Source organism: Pelophylax lessonae, assembly GCF_965119305.1.
Source record: "Pelophylax lessonae genome assembly, chromosome: 6".
NCBI lineage: Eukaryota > Metazoa > Chordata > Amphibia > Anura > Ranidae > Pelophylax > Pelophylax lessonae.
The window spans coordinates 276,819,551-276,843,192 of record NC_138773.1 but is presented as its reverse complement, the minus strand read 5'-3'; the positions used below and the strand labels follow the sequence as shown (position 1 = coordinate 276,843,192).

Below are 23,642 nucleotides of genomic sequence, written 5' to 3'. Positions count from 1 at the left end.
CCCCTTGATTCTCCACAGGTTTTATCATCTCGATTCAGCGCTTCTGAAGACTCAGAACTACTAACCTACCTGACATTGCTCCATGAACCTCGGTGTTCACTGCGAGCCCCATGGATGGCATTTTCCATACATCACCACTGGCTGCTACAGGTTTCCCATTACGATTATTCTAGATATTTAATGTTTAACCTACATGCTGTCTTGTCATTAGCTTATGCCGCCTTTATTTTGTCAGTATTTGCTATTACATGGGGGGAAAGGGAGATGAGCTGCTTTGATTTGCCTCAAACTGCCTAAACTTTGCATGTATTCTTGCTACGACCACACCTTGATGACAAAAGAGATTGAGATGCTGTATTTCATAGGAATGTTATTTATGGTATGATAAGTAGCTCTGGACACTGAACTGTTGGTCACGGTCCCTCCTAATCCCCCTCCCTCCTCCTCATTAATGACGACTATACCTCCTCCCCAGGACCCTCATTCCCCACTCCCCCTCCCATCCTACTGTTTCCTGTGACTACCTCCCCCTACCTATACAACTCGTACCGCCCGACCAGACTGATGCTGCTCCCCACGATATAATCGCTTTCCTCACCTCCCGGAATACCTACAATCTCCCTTCCAAACCAACACCTCCCCCCTTTTTAACTAAGCTTGTGGACACCAACAATTCCCCTCCAGACACCACTCCCGAGACTGACACAGACCGACCCTGATTTCCCATTAGGCCACATAAACGGGGACAGGGGACTGAATCGGCTCGAGAGTACCTACCGTTAATTCACTAACTGTTTACTTCATGCACAGGCAAGCTAAGATGTTGACCTTGTTGTCCTCTTCCCAGGATACAACCTATCTGTTACAGCTATTGTTACCAGCTTTCTCCCCTGTGTTTACGCTGTATTACACTTCAGGTTCTTTCTTTTTGTTTTATGTCTAATACACTGTTTGAAACTTGTTTATTGTTGGGTATTCGGTATTACCCACCTCAGGCTACCACTTTAATATACCTAATGACCCTCTCTGTCTCACTGATTGTGGCACCCACCGCCATTTATTACACATGCTCTGCTGATCCCCAGTGCGGAGCCGTCCCATGCATAACTTGGGATCGTATCCAGACTATTGTTCCCCACCTCAACAGCAGTTTATACTGTCTGTTGACCTGCGACACTTTGTGTCTTTCCCCCCTACCCCTCCTCTAGCGGCTGGTCATTCCGATTTGCTGATAGAGGGAAGCTAGGGGACCTTATTTGCTCTCCTTTTCCTTGTGTTTTTCTCCGGCCTCCTCCTTCCCGACCCTCCCCACATTAGCCCCCCGCTTTTCCCCTTTTCCCCCCTTCCCTCCTCTCCCCTTGTCTCCCTTCTGGTCCCCCCTACATATCTCCTCTCCCCCTCATCCCTTATCACCCCCCTTTTTTTATCTCTTCCCCCCTCTGCCCCGTTTCTCTTCTTCTCTGATACACCCTCTCATACTCCCTGATTTGTCTCCCTTTTTGAGTGGACGTCATCATGCCTGCCCCTGCCATGACCAAAACGCAACGCACTATCAAGATTCTTTCGTCCAATGCCCAGGGATTGAACGTTCCTGAAAAGCGCTCACAATTTCTAGCCGAAGCCTCACGTTTGCGGGCCCAAATAGTATTAGTGCAGGAAACTCATTTCAAAACGGGTGATCCGCTTTCCTTCTCTAATAAGCACTTCCCTACAGCGTTTCATGCTACTTCTGAAGGTTCCAAATCACGTGGAGTTTCTATCTTACTTGCTAAACAAGTCGACTTCAAGCCTCTGGACGTTAGATCGGATCCAGAGGGTAGATTCCTCTTTGTTAAAGGCCACCTTAACTCTCGACCAGTGACCCTAGCCAATATATACGCGCCAAATACCAAACAAATACCTTTTTTCCGAACAGTATGCCAGGAACTTGCAGACTTCACTACCGGACTCTTGATATTTGGGGGAGATTTTAATGCCCCTCTCAATCCCCTCCTAGATTCATCAACCGGTGCATCAGTGCTGCCATTCCGGGCACTGCGCCAAATTCACCTTCAACTTCGATCCTTGCATCTTCATGATTCCTGGAGGACGTTATTCCCTAACGATAGGGACTACACATTCTTCTCCGCCCCCCACTCCAAATTTTCAAGAATCGACTACATTTTTCTTTCACAAACAGACCTGCCTTTCCTTTCGGGTGCCACTATTGAACCTAGGATCCTCTCAGATCATAGTCCTATAACCATGACGCTCCGATTCCCTGAACTTGTCACAAAGTCCAAAACGTGGAGATTGAACCCCTCGCTCCTCAAGGATGGGCCAGTTCTCTCCAGCCTGCAGTCTAAACTTAGGGAATACTTTGAGATTAACGACACTCCGGACACCACACCTCTTGTTCAATGGGAAGCACATAAGTGCGTAATTAGAGGCGAACTCCTAGCAATAGCAGCCTCCCTGAAAAAAGAACGCCAACGCGAACTTCAAGACCTATATTCCCGACTTACCGTCCTCGAGACGGCACACAAACGCTCTCATGCCCAAGCAGCCGCGTCGGAACTATCTGAGACCCGTTCGCGCTTGAAAGAACTATTAGGCCTCCAAGCACATCGTAGACTTGTCCTTAGCCGTAAAGTGTTTTACGAACAGGGTAATAAAAGTGGTCGTCTTCTAGCCCGGGCCTCCCGCCCTAAAACTAATCTCGCCTCCATCTATACCATCAGAGATTCGGCGGGCAATCTCCACTCCTCTAATGAGGCTATCGCCCATCAATTTGAGGAATTTTATAAGGGCCTATACAACCTCTCCCCAGCTCCTGGCAGTCCTACCCAGACTGCATCAAGAACATCTCAACTCGAGAATTTTTTCAAATCTCATGGCTTATCCCCCCTATCCACCCAAGACGCAGAAGCTCTTGAATCTCCCATCACCACCGAAGAGCTCACTAGAGCTCTACGCGAGATGAAGCCGGGCAAAGCACCTGGACCTGATGGTCTTCCCCTCCTATACTTTCGGGCCTTTGAGGACATACTCAAACCTCACTTTGTTAGAGCCTTTAGGAGTCTTGCAGAATCCCAGCATCAATCCACGTCGCTTTTAGAAGCCTACATTACAGTGATCCCCAAGGAAGGTAAGGACGAGACGCTAGTTTCCAGCTATCGTCCTATCTCCCTTCTAAATGTAGATGCTAAACTTTATGCCAAGATTTTGGCCAACCGGCTTGTCCCGCTCCTTCCTTCCCTGGTCTCTTTGGACCAAGTTGGGTTCATCCCGGGGAGGGAGGCGCGGGACAACACCACTAGGGCACTTAACGTTCACCACTGGCTTACCTCCCATAACCTCCCCGGTTTCTTTCTCTCCCTGGACGCTGAAAAGGCGTTCGACAGAGTGGCCTGGGACTATCTCTCCTCTATGCTGATATCCATGGGATTGCGAGAGAGAATGCTACTGAGTATACGCGCTCTATACACCAATCAGGTAGCCCGAGTACGGGTTAATGGCCACCTGTCGAACGCCTTTCACCTTTCCAATGGCACACGACAGGGCTGCCCCCTGTCCCCCATCCTCTTTGTACTCTCTCTGGAACCCTTTTTAAATATGATCCGCTCGAACCCCAACATACGTGGAATCCCGATAGGTGACAACACTCACAAGGTAGCGGCATTCGCGGATGATATGCTACTTTTTCTTTCTCACCCGCACGTCTCCCTGCCAAACTTGCTTCAAGACCTTGCACTCTTTCACTCCCTCTCAAATCTTAAAGTTAATTATTCCAAATCCATGGCCCTGAATGTCACTCTACCTAATGTGGACCTGCAGAGATGCAAAACTAATTTCCCTTTCATATGGGCACCAGCGTCCATCCCCTATCTGGGCATACACATACCCCGCCGCCTTGAATCCCTCTTTGACACCAATTATAAACCCTTACTGACAGCTATTTGCAGCGACCTACGGGCGTGGAAGAATATACGCGTTTCGTGGTTTGGCAGGGCCGCCCTACTCAAGATGTCTATCCTTCCCAGACTGTTGTATCTATTCCAGGCGGCTCCCATTCAACTCCCGGCTTCATTCTTCACGACCCTTCGGACTACCTGTTCTAAATTTTTGTGGGATGGGAAACCTCCCAGGATCAAACTCACCCGCCTGATGGCCCCTAAACACAAAGGTGGCCTGGGCCTCCCGGACTTACAGACCTATCACAAGGCATGCATCCTGACCAGACTTCTGGACTGGAATCTTCACTCCTCCAGCAAACTGGTTGTGAATCTTGAAAATTCCTTTTCAGAAATCCCGCTTCACTTACTGGCTTGGATGCCCTTCTCTTCCGTTCCCCTATCTCTTAAATGTCACCCCCTAATTGGACCTCCGCTCCTGGTCCACGACAAGTGGCGCAAAAAGCTCCGGATCAACCCGCGGGTTGGCCCCTTAACCTCTTTGAGGATGAATCCCGCATTTCCACCCGGCAACTCACTTAATTTCCTTCGACACAATTGGCCTCATCAGGAAATACTTGCTCACTGTTTTTTCAAGGATGGAAATCTCCTCTCCTGGGAAGAGATTAATCGCTCCATAACACCATACACTCTTCCACTCTGGTCCTATTTCCAGATTCGACACTTTCTTACTACCTCAGCTACCTCTAGCGATTGGTCGAGACCCCCGACCCCTTTGGAAGCTATCAGCATCCGCGCCAAACCACAGCGACACTTGATTTCGGAACTCTATGGCCACCTACTCGACGCTCCTCCAGTCGCTCTGGCCCCCTTTGCGCAAGCCTGGTCCCGTGACCTCCAACTCTCCCTTTCTGAAAAGGACTGGGAAACTATGTGCCGCTCGGTTCACCGGGCCTCTATTAACGTCACCACCCAGGAAAATGGATATAAAATCCTAACGCGTTGGTACAGGACGCCAGATAGAATTCATAAATTTCAACCTGGGGTTCCCGACACCTGTTGGAGGTGCCGTCAGGAAACCGGATCCATGCTTCACATCTGGTGGTCCTGCCCCAATATCCAGCCTTTCTGGGAGATGGTTCACAGGTTGGTGCGTGAGGTCACGTCTTATGACCTTCCCCTGACCCCCGGCCATTTTCTTCTCAACCACGTCCCAGCCACTCAAAACACACCCAGGCCGATCCTTGCCCGCCACATGCTAACTGCTGCTAAACTATGCCTGCCATGCCATTGGAAATCAACCTCCATTCCATCTTCTAGGGAATGGTTCCTTAGACTCAATAGAATTGAGGAAATGGAGGAATTAATCAGCATTTCAAATGATCAAATCCACAAGTTTTCAGCCCTATGGATAGATTGGATCAGATTCAAGGATACCGCCACTTACAAATCAATTATGGAAACCAAAGACAACAGTTCATGATTTAATTGATACACCTTTGATCATATACTGTTCCTTTTCATCCCCGCCTGCCCTCTTTTCTTTACTTTAACCCCCACTCACCCCCCTCTACATCCCTTGCTCCCCCCCCCCCTCCTCTTCCCCACCCCTCACCCCTCTTCCCCTTCCCCATCATTCCCACCCGTTCTGTTGTTTGTCTGTTTGTCTCCTCTTCTTGGTAAAAATTGATTACCTATCCGATAATTAGTGGGTACTAGCTTGCATCCCGGCCATATTCAACCCCTGCCCTATGTACAACATGGATAGCACTTCCCAGTTAATGGTGCCGCTGTGGCACATGTTGCCTTCCCCACGCATATCCTTAACTAATATGGCCCCCTGCCTCAGGTAACCCCGATTTTCAGATTAGACAGACTCGTGGCCATGTTATCTGTATGACTACTCTCCATGAACCCACTGTTATAACGAAGATGTTTATTCCGCTTAATTTTTGCCATGTTATTCCAAGTTTGTGTTATCTTACCATTCACTCTTCTTTATTTGTGTATACATTCCATGCTTTTGTACTTATGTGTAATGTATATTATGTATGTTTTCTATTTAAAACTCAATAAAAATTTCTTATGGAAAAAAAAAAAAATTTGGCCGGGGCATGTGGGAATCAATTACCTCTAATCACAAAAAGGTTAATTTGAGTCCTGTGTAATTCAATTTTCGCATACAAAAAAGGGGTTTTATGGCTGTTTGAGGCGGTACCACATCCCCTGAAATTTGTGCAAAAAGAACAGACCTAACCCGATGGGACTTTATTGGTACCAGAAAGGAACGACTGCACAATGTATATGTATAAAAAACTATATTTTATTACAAACATTTATAACAGAACAGTAGATAAATACAGAGTTTACAGTATCCTGTGCCATTGGCCAGATAATGATACCAGCCAAAAAAGTGTAATGGGAAAACACCGTCAGTATACTTTGCAGGCGTGATATAAGAGGTCAACGCGTTTCGCTCATAGCATCATCAGGACCTTGTCATCTTGACTGCAAAGGTAACAAATGAAAATCCTGGCCAAGAAAAAGACACAGTAAGCAATGTGCAATATGTACATAGTATAGTATTGCATTATAGCATTTTAATCACAATCCCTGTAAATGTAAGCACCCCCTTTAGGCAATGTAGCCCGAGACCATTGTGTCAGAGTAAAATAGGATATTGGGAGGGTAACATACACGGATCAATTTGTATGTTGCTCGTGCCCAAATATAGACTAGTATAGGCTGTTTATCATGTTAAATGTATGCAGACAGTATATAGAGAGCTTGCCTTTATGGGTCATAAAAAGTTCATTAACTCACTTCCATAAATGATGAACACCAGAAGAGACCATCAAGCTCAATTCAAAAACAAATATCCAAAAAAGGTAGTATCCTGACTGGAGATCCACCGATCACAACGGAGATAATTTATAGTAGCAACCTATGAGAATGTAACCTTAGTTATCCAATCAGCACATCTATTAAGTTAATGTGCACACTACCGAAAAACCACATAATTGTAAGCAGTTACCTGTCAACGGTTATAAAAAGGGGATGCATCACAGCAGAGCGAGTGTGTCTCCGTAGAGGCGGCAGTGCTGCCCTGGATGTCAGCCAACCACCTTAAACATAACAAAGAGTATATACATCTGTCATATCCAATAGTTTCCCTCTGCAAACACAGTTTTAGCATAGCTCTTTACTAGGTATACAAAGCAAATCACCTTTCCTAAGCATACACGGTAGTATCTATCAGCAAACATATCTTGAGCATAGCTCTGCACTAAGCATACACAGCACATTACCTTGTCAGCAACCAGTCCGTCAGAACCTCCGCAGATCTAAACTACACAGATCTCCTTATTTAACTCTCATTTGGCGCCAAAATCAGAGAGATAATTACATATTGAGAGGGAGGGGGAACAGAACACTTTGGCTGCAATGCACTAATCAAGTATTATTATTATTATTATTATTATCATTATACAGGATTTATATAGTGCCAACAGTTTGCACAGCACTTTACAATGTGAGGGAAGACAATACAGTTACACTACAATTCAACGCAGGAGGAATTAGAGGGCCCTGCTCGTTAGAGCTTACAATCTAGAAGGGAGGGTCAAGTGAAACAAAAGACAATAATTGTGCGGGATGAGCTGATGGAGAAAATGGAAGTACGGTTGTTAGGTGTGGGTAAGATAGGCTTCTCTGAAGAGGAGGGTTTTCAGGGATCATCTAAAAGCTAATAGAGTAAGAGATAATCAGACAAATTGGGGTAAGGAGTTTCAAAGGATTGGAGAGGCTCTGGAAAAGTCCTTGAGGTGAGCATGATAGGAGGAGACGATGGAGATAGAGAGCAGGAGGTTTTGAGAGGAACGAAGAGAGCGATTAGGTTGGTATTCTGAGACGAGGCTGGTGATGTAGCTGGGGGCTAAATTGTGAATGGCTTTGTAAGATGTTGTTAGTATTTTGAATTTAATTTGTTGGGTGAGCAGAAGCCAGTGGAGGGATTGAGAGAGAGGGGTAGCCCACACTGAGCGATTGGTAAGGTGGATGAGTCAGGCAGCAGCATTCATGATGGATTGAAGGGGGTATAGCCTATGTAGAGGTAAGCCAATGAGAAGGGAATTGCAATATTCGAGGTGTGAGATGACCAGGGAGTGAACTATCTATCTAATGTTTCACCTGTGTTGAGTCATTCTCGTCTTCCGGTCTCCAGGGAGGATTCCTTACCAATTACATTTTTGGTAAGCTTTAGTAGGAGGGCAGTATGAATTTACTTCCACAACTGCATGCTGCATAATATCCTATCTCTGTATTACCAATCAAATTTTAACTTCCCAGGAATAAAAGGAAGGTTGGGACTTTAAATGAGAGACATGCCAAGGTTGGGAGGACAACAATTGACACATTTATTGGTACATACAGAAATGCAAACATAACATGTAAATTGTATAAAAACCAAGGTAGTAAGGGAGCTGGTGGGTGGTCCCCAAATCCAGGTTCATAGAAACCAGCATGGCAAAATACCAAGAGGTAGAGGGTAGTTGAGTAAAATCATAAAATCAGCAGACTCAACGCGTTTCATGGACTAAGTTCGCCACTTCATCAGGAGTAGATGTATGATATATGTCTATAAAAAATATATAAGTATAAGGAAATAGCAACAATGATGGTTAATAGAAACTTAGGGGGGGGGAGGGAAAAGGAGACTAGGCACCCAAATTCCCAAAACTTACATTGCAGCTCTGGCAGTAACTGGCACTGGAGGTAGAGACCTGACCCTGGGTGTCTCCCACAGGAGCTGAGGGCGCACAAGGCAGGCAGACAGGGTGGAAAACGCCACACACAGGGAGGAGTGTGGGTTGGAATGAATGGAATAGTACCAGTAGCAACATAGAGGGATATCTATGAAGAGTGAGTAAAAAATATATGTAGTAAATATGTGTGTACTGTACTCACTGGAGATACATGGTGCAACTTGCATAGTGTAGGTGAAAAGTAAAGGGTCAAATAAAAATAACTGAAACAAGATGGAATAAAAGGTATGAAAAAGTGTGTCAAGACAACACCAAGGAGGGTGTAGAAAAACCTGTGTGATGTAATTATGAGCCACAAATGAGTGGTAAGGTGGATGTGTCTGGAGGGGGATAGCCTATGTAGAGGTAAGCCAATGAGAAGGCAACTGCAGCAGTTGAGGTGTGAGATTACCAGGGAGTGAACCATCTATCTAATGTTTCACCTGTGTTGAGTCATTCTCGTCTTCCTGTTTCCAGGAAGGGTTCCCTACTAATTCAATTTTTGGTAAACTTTAGGAGGGCAGTATGAATTTACTTCCACAATTGCATGCTGTGTAATATCCTATCTCTGCTCCTGTATCACCAATCATAGTTTAGCTTCCCAGGAAGGCTTGAATCTGAATGGAAGCTGTAAGAAACTTCATAGTATAGGCTTTTTTTTTTTCTTTGTAAAAGCAGCAGGAAATGTGTTCCAGCATCAGCAGCAGGTATGTTCCAGGATTAGTAGAGTATAGATAAGGAATGGACTGGTACAGTACAGCAATGCCTGGATGAAAAAAACACAACTCAGCAGGTATTCCAAGCTTTCATTCCCTGCTTTGATAGGAGTGTGCCCTTTAAAAGAGCATTGGCTTCACTCTAACAAAAGCATGTGCTCATTTTCAGACTTTGACATATATTTGTGCCTGATGGTGTGATTTATTGTTAAATCGCATTATAAAAAACATGCTTCACATAACTTCTGCCATGTAAGAAGTCCAGACAGCCTGCACATTATTCTATGCCTTCTGCCTGATTGAAAGGAATGAGAGAGTGACAAGAATAGGATGCGTCTTCTGACACATAAATAATTGAAATAAATAGACTGTATATTGTCCTTGGGAGAGGTCAGCTTTTGAAATGGTAACGTTAAGTATATTTGCAGCCTCTTATTTTGACTGTACTAGAGATCACGATAGCTGCGTATTAGAATATATGGGTAAATCATTCCGTCAGGTTCCAGGCTTGAGGCACATTGGGCTATCAGAGATCAGCAGAAATCTACGTATAATTCCAGATCTGTCAATACGCCAGACCCATCCCTACAGTGTTTGTCTCTCTTTTTTTATTTTTGTTAAAGTTCTAAAAAATAAAAATGCATCTGCCTTTTGCCTAAAGCAGAGGTGGGGAACCTATGGTTCGGGGGCCGTATGCGGCCCGCGAAGTCATTTGGTCCGGCCCCCCGTGCAGCTAAGTCTGTGTCCCTCAGCTGATCTGTCAGAACGGAGCCGAAGCTTCCTGTATAGTTCCTGCTCCGTTATGACAGCCTGAGTGAGTCACAGGTAGAGTGATATCAAATGCACTCCACCTGTGACCAATACAAGAAACATCACCTCTTCCTCCAGCGTGGCGCTGCTACACTTTTCCTAGCCAGCATTTCCCTCCAGCAGCACACACAGCAGTACCTGCCAGAACCAGCAGTAGCAGCCAGAACCAGCAGTACCCACAGCAGTAGCAGCCAGAACCAGCAGTACCCACAGCAGTAGCAGCCAGAACCAGCAGTGCCCACAGCAGTAGCAGCCAGAACCAGCAGTACCCACAGCAGTAGCAGCCAGAACCAGCAGTACCCACAGCAGTAGCAGCCAGAACCAGCAGTATCCACAGCAGTAGCAGCCAGAACCAGCAGTACCCACAGCAGTACCACCCAGAGCCAGCAGTACCCACAGCAGTACCAGCCAGAGCCAGCAGTACCAGCCAGCAGTACCCACAGCACAGTACAAGCCAGCAGTACCAGCCTGAGCCAGCAGTACCAGCCAGAGGCAGCAATACCCACAGCAGTACTAGCCAGAGCCAGCAGTACCCACAGCAGTACCAGCCAGAGCCAGCATTACCAGCCAGCAGTACCCACAACACAGTACAAGCCAGCAGTACCAGCCTGAGCCAGCTGTACCCACCAGCAGTACCAGCCAGCTATACCCACCAGCAGTTCTTTTCAAAACTTGCCACCACAAAAACTCGACTGCGCTCCAGACTGACTGACGCAAACCTGGAAAACCAGTTGCGAGTAGCAACATCATCAATACCATCTAACATCACACACCTCACCAAAGAGAAGCAGTTGTAGCCATTACATAAGGGGTGAGTTAATTAAATGTTTGACCAAATATAACAGGCTAATTTTTAAGTTGATGATTTTGTACGGCCCCCGAATGATTTTATAAATACCCAAATGGCCCTTGGCAGAAAAAAGGTTCCCCACCCCTGGCCTAAAGGATACTAGTGTAGTGCTGCAAGTATATGATCCCGTAGCTTCCTGAGCATGGCAGCTCCACACTTAGGCTTGGTTCACACCTGTGTGTGGCAGCAGGTGTAGGAATTGCAGCGATTCTTGCACCCGCAACCACCTTCAGTCAAAACGCGCTGCTGAAAACGAGTGGGGTTGCCATTCATTCTGTAAGGGCAAACGGATTCCACCGAAGCTGCAGCTGCAAAGGAGGATGGACGGGTAACAATAAAGGGCTCTGAGGAAGAGGCCTATGCCTTGAAACGTGTCAGCCGTCATCTTAATGAGACTATGGACATCTGTACGGACTACTTCTGATATTCAAGTGCATGAGTTTGATGTGATTGATTTTCACCTACGTTTGTGAGTAGCCATTTTTTGTTTCAATTAATAAAGCCTATATTGAGGATAATGCGCTAGGACGGTGCACCCTTTTCTTGCCTTTTTGTTTGTAGTACTGTTGGACTGCCCCAGTCCTTTAGGGCAGCAAGACCTGAGCCATCCGAGATGCCATTTATAGAGTCCAGTCGGAAAAGCAGTTGGGGAAGCCTTGTTACTCTGAGCACAGGATAAAGGTGGTTTATTCACCATATATTTTTTTGGAGTGTGGCAGCAGGTGTAGGAATTGCAGTGATTCTTGCACCCGCAACCACCTTCAGTCAAAACGCGCTGCTTTGTGAAAACGAGTGGGGTTGCCATTCATTCTGTAAGGGCAAACGGATTCCACCGAAGCTGCAGCTGCAAAGGAGGATCGCCGGGTAACAATAAAGGGCACAAATCCAGAAAAAAGACAAATGCAGCCACCTCATCTAGGGAGTGATTTTTCCCACGGTACTTGGTGGAGTTTACTAGAAGAGCGGAGCAACAGGTTGGGGATTTGGTCTAGAGCGTCCGGCCATCTGGGGGAACCTTCAGCCAGGGTGATTTTCATCGCGCATAATCTGCACCTTTTTGGTAAGAGTCCCATCAGTGTGTATACACAGAGTGGGAGTGCGGTGGAGGATCTTTCCCTATTCTCTATCAGCCGGCCTTATTTGAGAATAACTGCTCACTAGCTGTTATTATCTGGTAAGGAGAAAAGTTTGTAGGTGGTGGAAGTCACTTTATCACACGATTGTTTCATCACCAAGAGTTGATTTTTTTACTTCACATCCAGAAGTTTTGATCAATATCACAGGGTGGAGACCAGTCAACATATTGGACTAGTTGTGGACTCATTGACTTTTATTACCTTTATCACCACTGGAACACCTACCAGTTTTCACCTGCACATTTATGGACTGCATGATTTGAGTTTTCATTTAAATGTCACATGTGCAATACTTTGTTTATAGTGTGTTTACGCTAGAAACCTTAATTTTTGTTTAGCGCACCCCATTCACAGCAATTCAATCACTATTGGGTTTAGTTTCGGTAGCAGCTTTAACCCTCCTCTTATGTTAGAATTCTGTTACTATCCATGATATTAGGGTCGGTTTTGACCCGTGTTTTAAATCAGCCATAAAATACCCTCTGAATAATTATTTATCATCCAATTTGTTTCTTACCTCTTGGTTACCTTGTTAGGCTTCTTTATCCTTGAAAAGATTGGTTTTAATATTTTTGGTGTGACCCCTTAGACCTTTCTTTTGATAGCATACCTCTCATTTTCAAATTTAAAAAATGGTAAAATAAAGTCAGCAACTCTGAAATGAATTTGTCCTATGTTTCTTCACTTTATTTAGAGAAGCAGACAAGCAGGAAAAGAGATAGGCCCCTCCCTAACTACAGCTCACAGGGTTGAGAGGGGATTGGCTGTCAGTGTTACTAAGCAGAGAGAGTGTTTATGATTTCAGTTTTGGAACTTATTAGTGTCCTAAAATCCTATATTATAACTGGGTCAGAATTGACCCTAACACCATGAACGTCTTAATTTTCACCACAGTATTTTATAATTTAGTGAAAAGGATTCTTTTTCTATTACATTGTTTAAATAGAGGTTCCTGACAAAGTAAAAAAATCTTGATGCAATAAACAAATTTATGTGATACTTATAGACATTGAAAACCTGAAAACGGGTCGGTTCTGACCCTAACATAAGAGGAGGGTTAAGTTATATCAGAGCACTATGTAACATCTTGAGAAATGCCATGCAGCCATCTCTGGTGCATATAAACTGGCAGTGGCTACAGGAGATCAGCAGGGCTCAAATGTAACAAAACATGTAAAAAAAGGTGAAAACAGGATGTTATTAAAAAGAAAAAATGGCAGTTGTGCAAAAGCCTAAATAAATGTAATTTTTAATTTACATCTACCTTAAATATCAGTTTTGGGTAGGCTCATGCCTACAAATGCTGTTAATGTGATTTATGGAATTAAGCCCTGACTGTGAACAGCAATTTATGTATTTACAATATCAACAGTATAACAAAGCATACCTATACTTGACTGCATTAACGTTAATAAAGTAGGGTACGCACTATAAGAAAAATTCTGTGAGAGGCACGATCGTTCGATTTTCCTATAGTGTGTACACAACTTTCCACATCCGATTCAGACTTTCCAAACAAAAATTTTGGGACAAACTCCAAAATGTTTCTCATACCTGAACAGAGCTAGCAATGTTGGTTTAATGTATACTGTTTTTGTACTGTTTCCGTACGAGAAATATTGCATACAAAAGACTACGCAATACGCATGATCAGAAACAATAAACAACAACAAAAACAAACCTTTGTCATTAGAGAATTTGGTACATTAGTTCCATCCTCAGTTTCGACTTGCTGTAAAACATCAAAGAAAAATGATTGTTCGCTCTATTTTTTTTATAGAGTGTATCCACACACTTTGAATAAAAAAAAACTGACAATTGTTGACTATAAAAAGTGCAAGGCATAAAAGTATGTATTTACTAAGGTCAAATAGACTGTGATCTTTGCAAGTGCAGTTACTCCAGAGCCTAGTAGATGGGGTGAGGCTCTACTGACTTCCATCATCCAATCATGTGCAAGCAACAATGCTGTTTTTTTTTTTTTAAATGCATGTGATTGGATATTCTTTGCAAAGTGAAGCTTCACTAAGCTCTGGAGCAACTGCACTTGTAAAATGCACAGTCTATTTGCCTTTAGTATATCCACCCCAATGTGTGACGCATTACTAGAGTGATTGGTAGGCCTACTGAAAGGTGGGTATTATTTTAAAGGACACAATTTATTATGACATACCTTATCACATATGCATGCTGTATGCCTAAAATGGATTGTAAAGGATGCATTTAAAAATGACCATACCTTCACAAATAATTACAGTTCATCTCAAATCATTTGCAGCTGACTGCCTTGCCTTAATTATGGTCTGAATTGAAGAGTATCTCCACTCAAGGCCACCAGCCCAAGGTTTCTTTTTAGTACCGTCCCAGGGGGCAAATGTATACTGGTCCAGTCCTCTACTGCTTGCCCTGCAGATGTTCTGGAAATGTTCAACAGGAAAAAAGTACCAGGGCAGCCCAGAATCTGCTGGCCAGATCATGTGCCCTGTCTGACACCAGAAATCCCCAATGAAGAGCCTAAAGCCCCGTACACACGCACAGATTGTTGGCCAACCGATCGGCCGTCTTTTGTCCAGTGTTGTTTGTTGGTTGAAATGTGCTCTAGACTTGCACTGGACTTTTGTTGGCCAACAAAAACCAACTTCAGAAGTGATGTCATGTGATGGTTGACTTTCCGTGTGTTTTTTCTTCTCTGAGCATGCCCAGTCTTGCTCATCTGATTTTTGTCTGCCGAAATCTGTACTGACTGAGGAACAATCGGCCATTCTTTGTTGGCCAACAAAAATTTTATAGCATGCACACCAGATTTTTTTCGGCCGAAAATTCGCAGTTGGTTGTCGGAAGCATCATACTAACAAGCCTACAATCGGCAGATCGGACGTTGGCTGACAATTTACGGCCAACAATCTGTGCGTGTGTACGGGGCTTTAACCTCTGCTGGGGTAAAGGGAATTCTAGGCTGGCCTCCTCCATGTGTCACCCTCATAACCCCCAATAGGATAAACAGACTGAACATCACATAGATGATAGAATTCATGTCACCCTTCTCTCGTAACATATTCCTCACCATGTAATTCCAACAAACACTTGCCGTTGTTTAGTAGCCAATCGCTAATTATGAAAACAGATGCATGAAATATCCCTCTGTGATGGATGAAATGTACGACAATTTGACTTGTTGCCAAGGTAATAACAAGAAAGTTTCCATTCAGCGTGTAGAGGACGGGAGTATTAAACCCTCGCCAGTAAATCATTAGCCATCTGTATATACGGAATGCGCCTCGTTTCTCTAATAAGCTTTGGTTATTGGCAAACACATTTTTATCATCACTGCCTCATTCCTGTACCTCACTATATATCTTTTTAGTCTGTGCTATTAATTATACAGAGCGCCCCACAACAAAGCACGGAAGCTTACCATACAAAAACAGCCATCAAAGTGGACCTCAATTCAAAAGGATAAGATTTGCAGTTAATAATTGTGTCTATGCAATACCCAGAAAGATTTACCTTTTGTTTGAATTTACCCTGAAAAGTTGCATAGTAAGTCGTGTGCCTTGGGCCATATAGCTGAAAACGGTATCTACAGTGTGAGATCATCCAAGACACTGCTGCCTCCTACAGTTGGTCCCATAAGGTTTGGTGGAAACCAGTCATTACTGAGGCAGCTCTTCTGAAATGTTTGCCTCCACACAGCAATATTGCAGAACGAGGCATCAATAATGAGGAAAAGATAAGCTGTAGAGGGACCACAGGCAATACAGGTGACTAGTTATTTGCCCTCTGCTTGCAATTTTGGCACAACTTCTAGAATTAAGGGTCTGCTCAAATTATGTCCGTGGCTACCTGTAGATATATCTAATATCTTTTTGAGCATCCTGATAAAGTACAAAAAAAGATGATAGGATTTATACAGAGATTGACAAAATGATTGAAATCATTTTGCTGGACTTAAAACCTTTTCCCTTTGGGGTCCCACAATACAATGTGCGATCCCAAGAGACACTTAAAGAGGATAGGCAGAGAACTGGTGAAACCCCGCCTGATATTTTTGATTCTGCTGTCTAACTTGGGGGGATTTACCTTCACTCCCTATCATGAAGACACAACAAAAATCGGGATGAATTTAAAGTGATATTAAAGGCATTTCTTTTAAACAACAACCATGTTATACCTACTTGTTCTGTGCAGTGATGTTGCACAGAGCAGCCCTGATCTTCCTCTTCTTTCTCCTTCTTCTCAGGCACTCCTGGCCTTTCCCTCCTGCTCAGTGCCCCGATAGCAAACAGCTTGCCATGGAGGCACCCAAACAGGCTCGCCCCCGAGCTGCTGCTCTATGTGTCTGTTCACACAGGGAGCCTGGCTCAAACCCTGCTCTCTCCTCATTGACTCTTTTGCTGTGACTAATAGTTGCAGGAACCAACGACTCGTGCTGTGTCTCAGCCAATGAGGAGGAAGAGGCCCGGGAGAGCCACTGATCTTGTGCACATTGTGCACGATCGAGATGGGGCTTCGGTAAGTATTAGTAGGCTGGTTTGGTGGAGGAGGGGGGGGGGGAGTGGCTGGTGCGCACAGAAGGTTCTTTACTTTCTTGTATAGAATGGATGAATGAAAATAAAAAATTGAGCCTTTAAAACCACTTTAAAGTTCAATCTAAACACAAGTTCAGGCAAATGCCTAAACATCTATTTATTTTAGCGGGAGCTAAACGTCATGTATAGTAATGAATGGTATTTGTGCCATTATTATACATGACAGCTGCCCACTGTCAATCATTCTCACACCGACTCCATAACAATCAATGATGTCACCAGCTCCATTAACATACATAGCTGGAAATCCCCAGCCATGTAAGCAAAGGAGCCAGGGACAGTTGAAAAAGTGGCATGGAGGAGATGGCTCACACACAGACTCTCGATCTAACAGGGAGGGAGGGGGGAGGGAGAACAGCAGGATGACGGAGGCAGGTAAACTGACCATGATATCATGGATCAGCAGCCATGATTACTGTGTCAGCACACTAAGTGCAGGTTCACACTGCAGCGGCACGACTTCGGGGGCGACCTGTGAAGTCGCGTGCACCGCGACTTCGGCGCGACTTGCACGGACTTCATAAAATTAATGTCTATGCAAGTCGCTCCAGGTCGCCCCGAAGTAGTACAGAACCCTTTTTCTAAGTCGGAGCGACTTGTGTCGCTCCTATTAGAACCGTTCCTGTACTACACAATGGACCGTGACGGTCCACGACTTGTCAGGCTGACAAGTCGCCTGACAAGTCATACTAGTGTGAACCGGCACTAAGGGGGACACAGGAACAGGCAGGATCAACAAGGTATATTACAACATAGAAAGGGACAAATGATACTGCACAAGCACCATGCAGTTTAACATGCTTTAAAGGAACAGAAGAAACAGAATTTTTATTTGTTAGGGTTACTACCTCTTTAAGTAATCACTAATGTTTAATTCATTGTGTAATATATATATTACGTTTTTTCTTGTAGAGTGTTAAAAATACCAGCATGACTTGTCGAACACCTTATTGCAATACTAAATGAAAGTAAGACACATCTTGCTGTATCACCTCATAAAATGAACTTCCATTATGCCAGAGACTAACTTTTGCCACTGATAAAATAATATGCTTCCTTACTTTGAAGTAAAAAATATCTGAAGGGTCATCTCAGAGTTTTCTAACCTTTTATGAAGCAGTTGGCAGTTAGTAGTCAGTTCCTGTACCAATTGCACTGATACAAAACTGGGAAAGATGAAGTGCAGAGACTATAGAGAAATTGAGGAACCATTAAAAAACTGAGCTTTATTATTTGTTGGGTTTTTACAGATGTAAGACGAAGGTCTATCCCGATGAACTCCCAAACACAAGCATAGTCATAGTATTTCATAATGAAGCCTGGAGCACACTGCTACGAACAGTCCACAGCGTCATCAACCGGTCTCCTCACCATCTTTTGTCGGAAATTATTTTGGTGGACGATGCAAGTGAAAGAGGTACAGTTTACATTTTCTTATGGTTTTCTGGGTCAGCGGAGATGACAAGTAAATCAGACTGAATTATTAAACTTGACAGCTAACTCGAAACAGCAACTCCAGAATTCTACGCTGCACTGAGATGTTTGTTTATACCCTTTAATTGGAATTTCCAAGAAAGCTGTAAATCCCCCGATTGTGTTTTATCCTTCGGTATTAAAGAAAATCTGAACTTGAAGCTGTAATATCCTGTCACACTGCCTGCTAGTTAAATCTGATATGACAGTGCGACCTTAGAAGACTCTCAATAGGTTTTGTTTTCTGAAAGCCAAGCATAGCTCAGTTGGAAAAGGGCCCAGCTATCATTTGCAAAAGGATTGTGGGAGGTGAGTACCCTTCTTTGTTACCACAAGGCAAGGCGCCAGCCAAAAAGGGGATTTATAACTTTCCTGGAAATCTCCTTTAAATTAAACCTCTTCAAACAGACATATGGCACGTTATAGAACAGCCAAGAAATAAAGGAAGGATAAAGGTGACATTTTCAAACTTTGGCCAATGCCTATCATCACTTCGCTATGAGACTTTCAGTGTGATGGGCAACCATAATGATTATTAAAGAGGTTCTGTAGGTGGGCCAGTGGTTGACTTTCAGAACTAAAGTCAAGATCTGCATAGCAGAGCTTCTCAGATTCCAGAGCTCCCATGGGTCACTAAGGTATGTATATGGGAACAGTTCCAGGTGCATGATCTTCACTAACGCTAACATTTGAATTTAACCTATGGCCTCCCACTTAAAGCTGTAGTAAACCGCCAGAAAAAGAAAAAACAATGGGCCCCCCCTGCAGGGTTTAGGTCATAATGTACCAGTATACACTGAATATTAGCACAATATGACAGACATACTTACATACTGTACTGTGCCTTTAAGCGCAGTGCTGTCATTGCTCCTCCCCCCCCCCCCCGCGTGCTATCTTTACCCGGTCTTTTTTCCAGGTTTGCAGGCTCAGGCTGTATGAATGGCTGGGGTCGCTATTATGTCAATTAAAGGCTCATGCGTGCGGAAGCCTTCTACTCTGGCACAGAGGTCTAAAGGTCTAGCATGGTTTGCATGTGAATATCTCCTAAAGAGTACAAGTGTAGGAGATATTTACAGTACCTACAGGTGAGTCCTAATATAGCCTTACCTGTAGGTACTAGTTCAAAAGTGGAGTTTTATTCCACTTTAAAAAAAATGTGCTATAGCATTCAAAGTGGTTGTAACCCTAAAAAATAAAAAATCATCCTGTTCCTTTAAAGCATGAATAACAGCACAGTGCTTGTGCTGAGTAAATTGTCCCTTTCGATCATCTAAAATACCTGGCTGATCCTGCCTGGTGCTGCCCTCCCCTCTGTAAACTGACCATGGCTGTTGATCCATGATTACCATGGTCAGTTTACATGCCTCCACCATCCTGCTGTCTCTCCTCTCTCCCCCCCTTTCTGTTGATCTGCTCCCCGCTCCTCCCCTCCTGCTGCTAAAATAACTTTCCCCTGTATTTCATTAAGTTATGTGCCCCAGTGTATGTTCTATATAAAAAATATGTGGCTTTATACCTTATTTCAGATCACTGCTCAGGGCTCACATCACCGCCCACCGCTCTCCTCCTCTCCCCCCTCCTCCCGGCTGACGTCAGCGGGGGATTCTCAGCCCCTCCCGCTGCAGTTGTTAGATCGGGGGAGGAGAGCGGCAAGCGGTCACATGAGTGCCAAAATAAGGAATAAAGTGCCACATTTTTTATATACAACGTACACTGGGGCACATAACTTAAAGGAACATAGGGGATTCTAGGAAGATAACAAAATGGCTTTACAACCACTTTAATTTAAGCTCCTCTGCACTTAGTTTTCTGTTACCCCACAAATAGCCGATAATCCTGCCAGTGATGTTCACTTAAAGTTGTTGTAATCCCTTACATCAAGGGTGTCAAACTTAATTTCATCACGGGCATCAGCATTATGGTTGCCCTCAAAGGGCCAGTTGTATCTCTAAGACTATATAAACTTATCTACTCTTGATCATATTATATAATTTCCTCTGCATTCAATTATTACTGGTTTTAGTAATAAAAGACTTAAGCTGTGAAAGAAACATTTCTCTGTGTAAAGCCTCGTACACACGCACCGATTGTTGGCCGTGAATTTTCGGCCAACGTCCGATCGGCCAATTGTCGGCTTGTTAGTATGATGATTCCGACAACCGACTGCAACTTTTCGGCCGAACAAAATCTGATGTGCATGCTATAAATTTTTTGTTGGCCGTCACCACAACGGCCAATTTTTCGTCAGTCAGTACAGATTTCGGCAGACAAACATCAGACGAGCAAGACTGGGCATGCTCAGAGAAGAAAAAACACACAGAAAGTTAACCAGCACATGACATCACTTCTGAAGTTGGTTGTTGTTGGCCGAGAAAATTCGTGTGCAGTCTGGAGCACATTTCAACCAACACAACAACACTGGACAAAAGACGGCCGGTCGGTCGGCCAACAATCGGTGCGTGTGTACGAGGCTTTAGTTGCATCTCTCTCACTCACAGATCTGTCTGACAGGGAACACAGGAGATAAGACAGCTTAGTGTATTATTTTTGTTCTGGTTTACAAATATTACACTGAATGCTCACTGTGATTGGCTGTCAGAGTGATCATTCAATGAGGGAGGCTTCTGACTGGCTCCCAGTCATAAGGTTGGTACTTTATCTTTCTAAAGACACCAGGTCTCAGGGGCTGTGTATTGGAGAGAGCAGGGGAGATAAGAAACTGCAGAAAACTGGTTAAAGAAGATTTCCAGGTATGGTTATTTTATACAGTACATAGTTAAATTAATCCAGCGTGGACCAATGTAAATATGCATATACTATATCTAACTGATCCCCCTGGAATCTAGAAGTCACTGAAGTAAACACCACTTCTCCAGTGATCCACTTGCTTCCAGGTCCCTTGCCGAGTGTCTGCCTTGTTGCATTCTAAAAACAGGAGGCTGGCTGCTTGGCACTGGTGCCATTCAGAGAATGGCTTGTATTTTCGGAATGAATGCAAAGCACTTTCTGATTGGACAAAGTGGGGAGCAAAGGAGGTGAGGTCATGCTCACCACCTCATGGTATGGACCCTGAAGCAAATCGAAGTAGTCATTTTTACTTCAGCGATTTTCAGTTTCCTGGAGATCAGCCAAGGAAGGTATATGCATATTTACATTAGTCTAAGCTGTAACTAGGTAAAAAATATCTATACCTGGAGTTCGTCTTTAGGTAATTTTACTGGAAGACAAGTGTACATTAAATAGACACTGATTTTATTATTGTTTCTTAGTGTGTTTATGCTCTTGTTTGTACCTTCTCCATCAGAATTCCTAAAAACTCCACTGGAAAATTATGCCAGACATCTGGAGGTTCCAGTGAAAATCCTGAGGATGGAGCAGAGGTCGGGGTTGATCCGGGCACGCCTTAGAGGTGCCAATGTTGCAAGAGGCCAAGTGATAACCTTCTTGGATGCTCACTGTGAATGTACAGTTGGATGGTTGGAGCCTTTGCTGGCAAGAATAAGGGATGATCGGTATGAATATTTCAAATCTGTCTGCTGCTTATTGTGTGTTGGTAAAAATTCAGAAGGAGGTTTATTTGTTTAGGATGCTATTAAAAATTTCAAGCTAAACTAATTAAGGGCAGGTAAATGCTCAGAGGTGGTAGGCCCTTCTTACATTGGTCATGGCAACCTAGTCTGCTTGGGTCTTGTTATTATGCAATATTGGAAGCTTCTATGGCCAAGCTGTGGACAGGGAAGCATGAGGGAAAGGGAGGAAAGTGGAGAGGTGAATGGCGCTGCCAAAGATAGGTATAAGGAAGGAATACCTATACCTTTCTTTGGCAGCGCCATTCACCTCTCCAATTTCCTCATTTTTTACTGAACACTTTTGTGAACAGTTTAGAGGTAGGCAGCAGCCATATTTATAATTTATTAGCTATAGACTGAATTCTGTATCCTAAGCGCGGATCTATATCTCTCTTTATGAGGGAAAGGGAAATACAGTCTGCTCAGTAAAATGTTGAGTAAGTGATTCATTTCACATGCCAGAATCCCTAATTGATCATTAGTATACTATGTTGCATTTCAATAATCTCTGGAAAAACAGATCACAAATTGCTGGATGAAGGCAGCAACTGCATACATTTAGCTAAGCCCTGCCCATCCATCTAGTCCTTGTAATTCCAGATATCCCTGATGCTTTCAGTCTTGGAAGTTGTCATGTCCCAAAATCCAGAGTAAAAGTTCTTTGCCCCAATTTCTGTGCTAAGAACTAATTGCGTATCTTGTAATTGCGCAATACCTTTCTTACCACTGCTTACAAGATATTAGTTAGCACTTAAAAAATACACAACTAACCTCTAATGAGTAATCAGATACAGTATAAGGTGGAACATATACTTAAAATCACTCTAAACAACTTATCAATATAATGAATTATTAAAAAAAAAAAAACATTTACACAAATAGAATTGAATGGAACAATCCAGATATAAAGTGCAATCCACTCCACCAGTGCTATGTTGTCAAAAGTCCTATGTAGACTTGATAAAAATTATGTCATATATCACTCCACCTCGTGTGATACATGCAATCCACTCCCCAACATTCAGAAAACTCACCGACTCACACTGCCTTTATTTTCTGATGGCAATAATGCATGCGGGATGCTTATATGTGATCTGTTACAAGACATGGAATCCATTAATCCCACATGCGCTATTGCCTATCCGTAAAATAAAGGCAATTTGAGTTGGTGAGTTTTCTGAATATACAGTATATCCATATGTGGATTGTTCTATGCATTTATATGTGTGTCATTGGGATTGATTTACTAAAGGCAAATAGACTGTGGACTTTGCAAAGTGCAGTTGTACTCTGCAAGAGTAGTTGCTCCAGAGCTTAGTAAATGAGGTAAAGCTTCACTTTGCAAAGAATACCCAATCACGTGCAACATTTTTGCTTGCACATGATTGGATTATGGAAGCCAGCAGAGCTTCTGCTCATTTACTAAGCTCTGTAGCAACTGCACTTAAAGAGTCCATTTGCCTTTAGCAAATCAACCCCATTGTATTGATAGGTTGTTTGGAGTGATTTTATTCATATGGATTGTCCTACAGTGCCACCTCATTTCTGGATACTTATTAGAGGTCAGGTGTGTTGGTCAGTGGCGGCTGGTGCATTGAGGGCGCAGAGGCGCCGCCCCCCCCTATCCATGCGTCTGGCCCCCTAATCTACATGCGACGCATGGAGTTCAATGAGGCTTTTTTTTTTTTTCGTTCTTTTAGCATGTGATTAGAGCTAGAGGCTCTAATAGGCTTAAAAAAAGGGTAGGCTTGGGGCACAGAGCACTGCACCCCGAGCCCACCCAGTTGTGTGACAATAGCGAATG

General features: G+C 43.8%; 1 protein-coding gene across 2 annotated transcripts in view; it reads left to right on the top strand.

The window, feature by feature from the left end:
• GALNT13 (polypeptide N-acetylgalactosaminyltransferase 13) overlaps positions 1-23,642 on the top strand; it is a 531,696-nt gene that overhangs the window by 366,545 nt on the left and 141,509 nt on the right. For both annotated transcript variants that reach the window (XM_082261045.1, XM_082261046.1), the window contains exons 3-4: positions 18,047-18,213; positions 21,574-21,781. In XM_082261045.1, the coding sequence (XP_082117171.1) occupies positions 18,047-18,213; positions 21,574-21,781 (375 nt within the window). The remainder of the gene's footprint in view (positions 1-18,046; positions 18,214-21,573; positions 21,782-23,642) is intronic.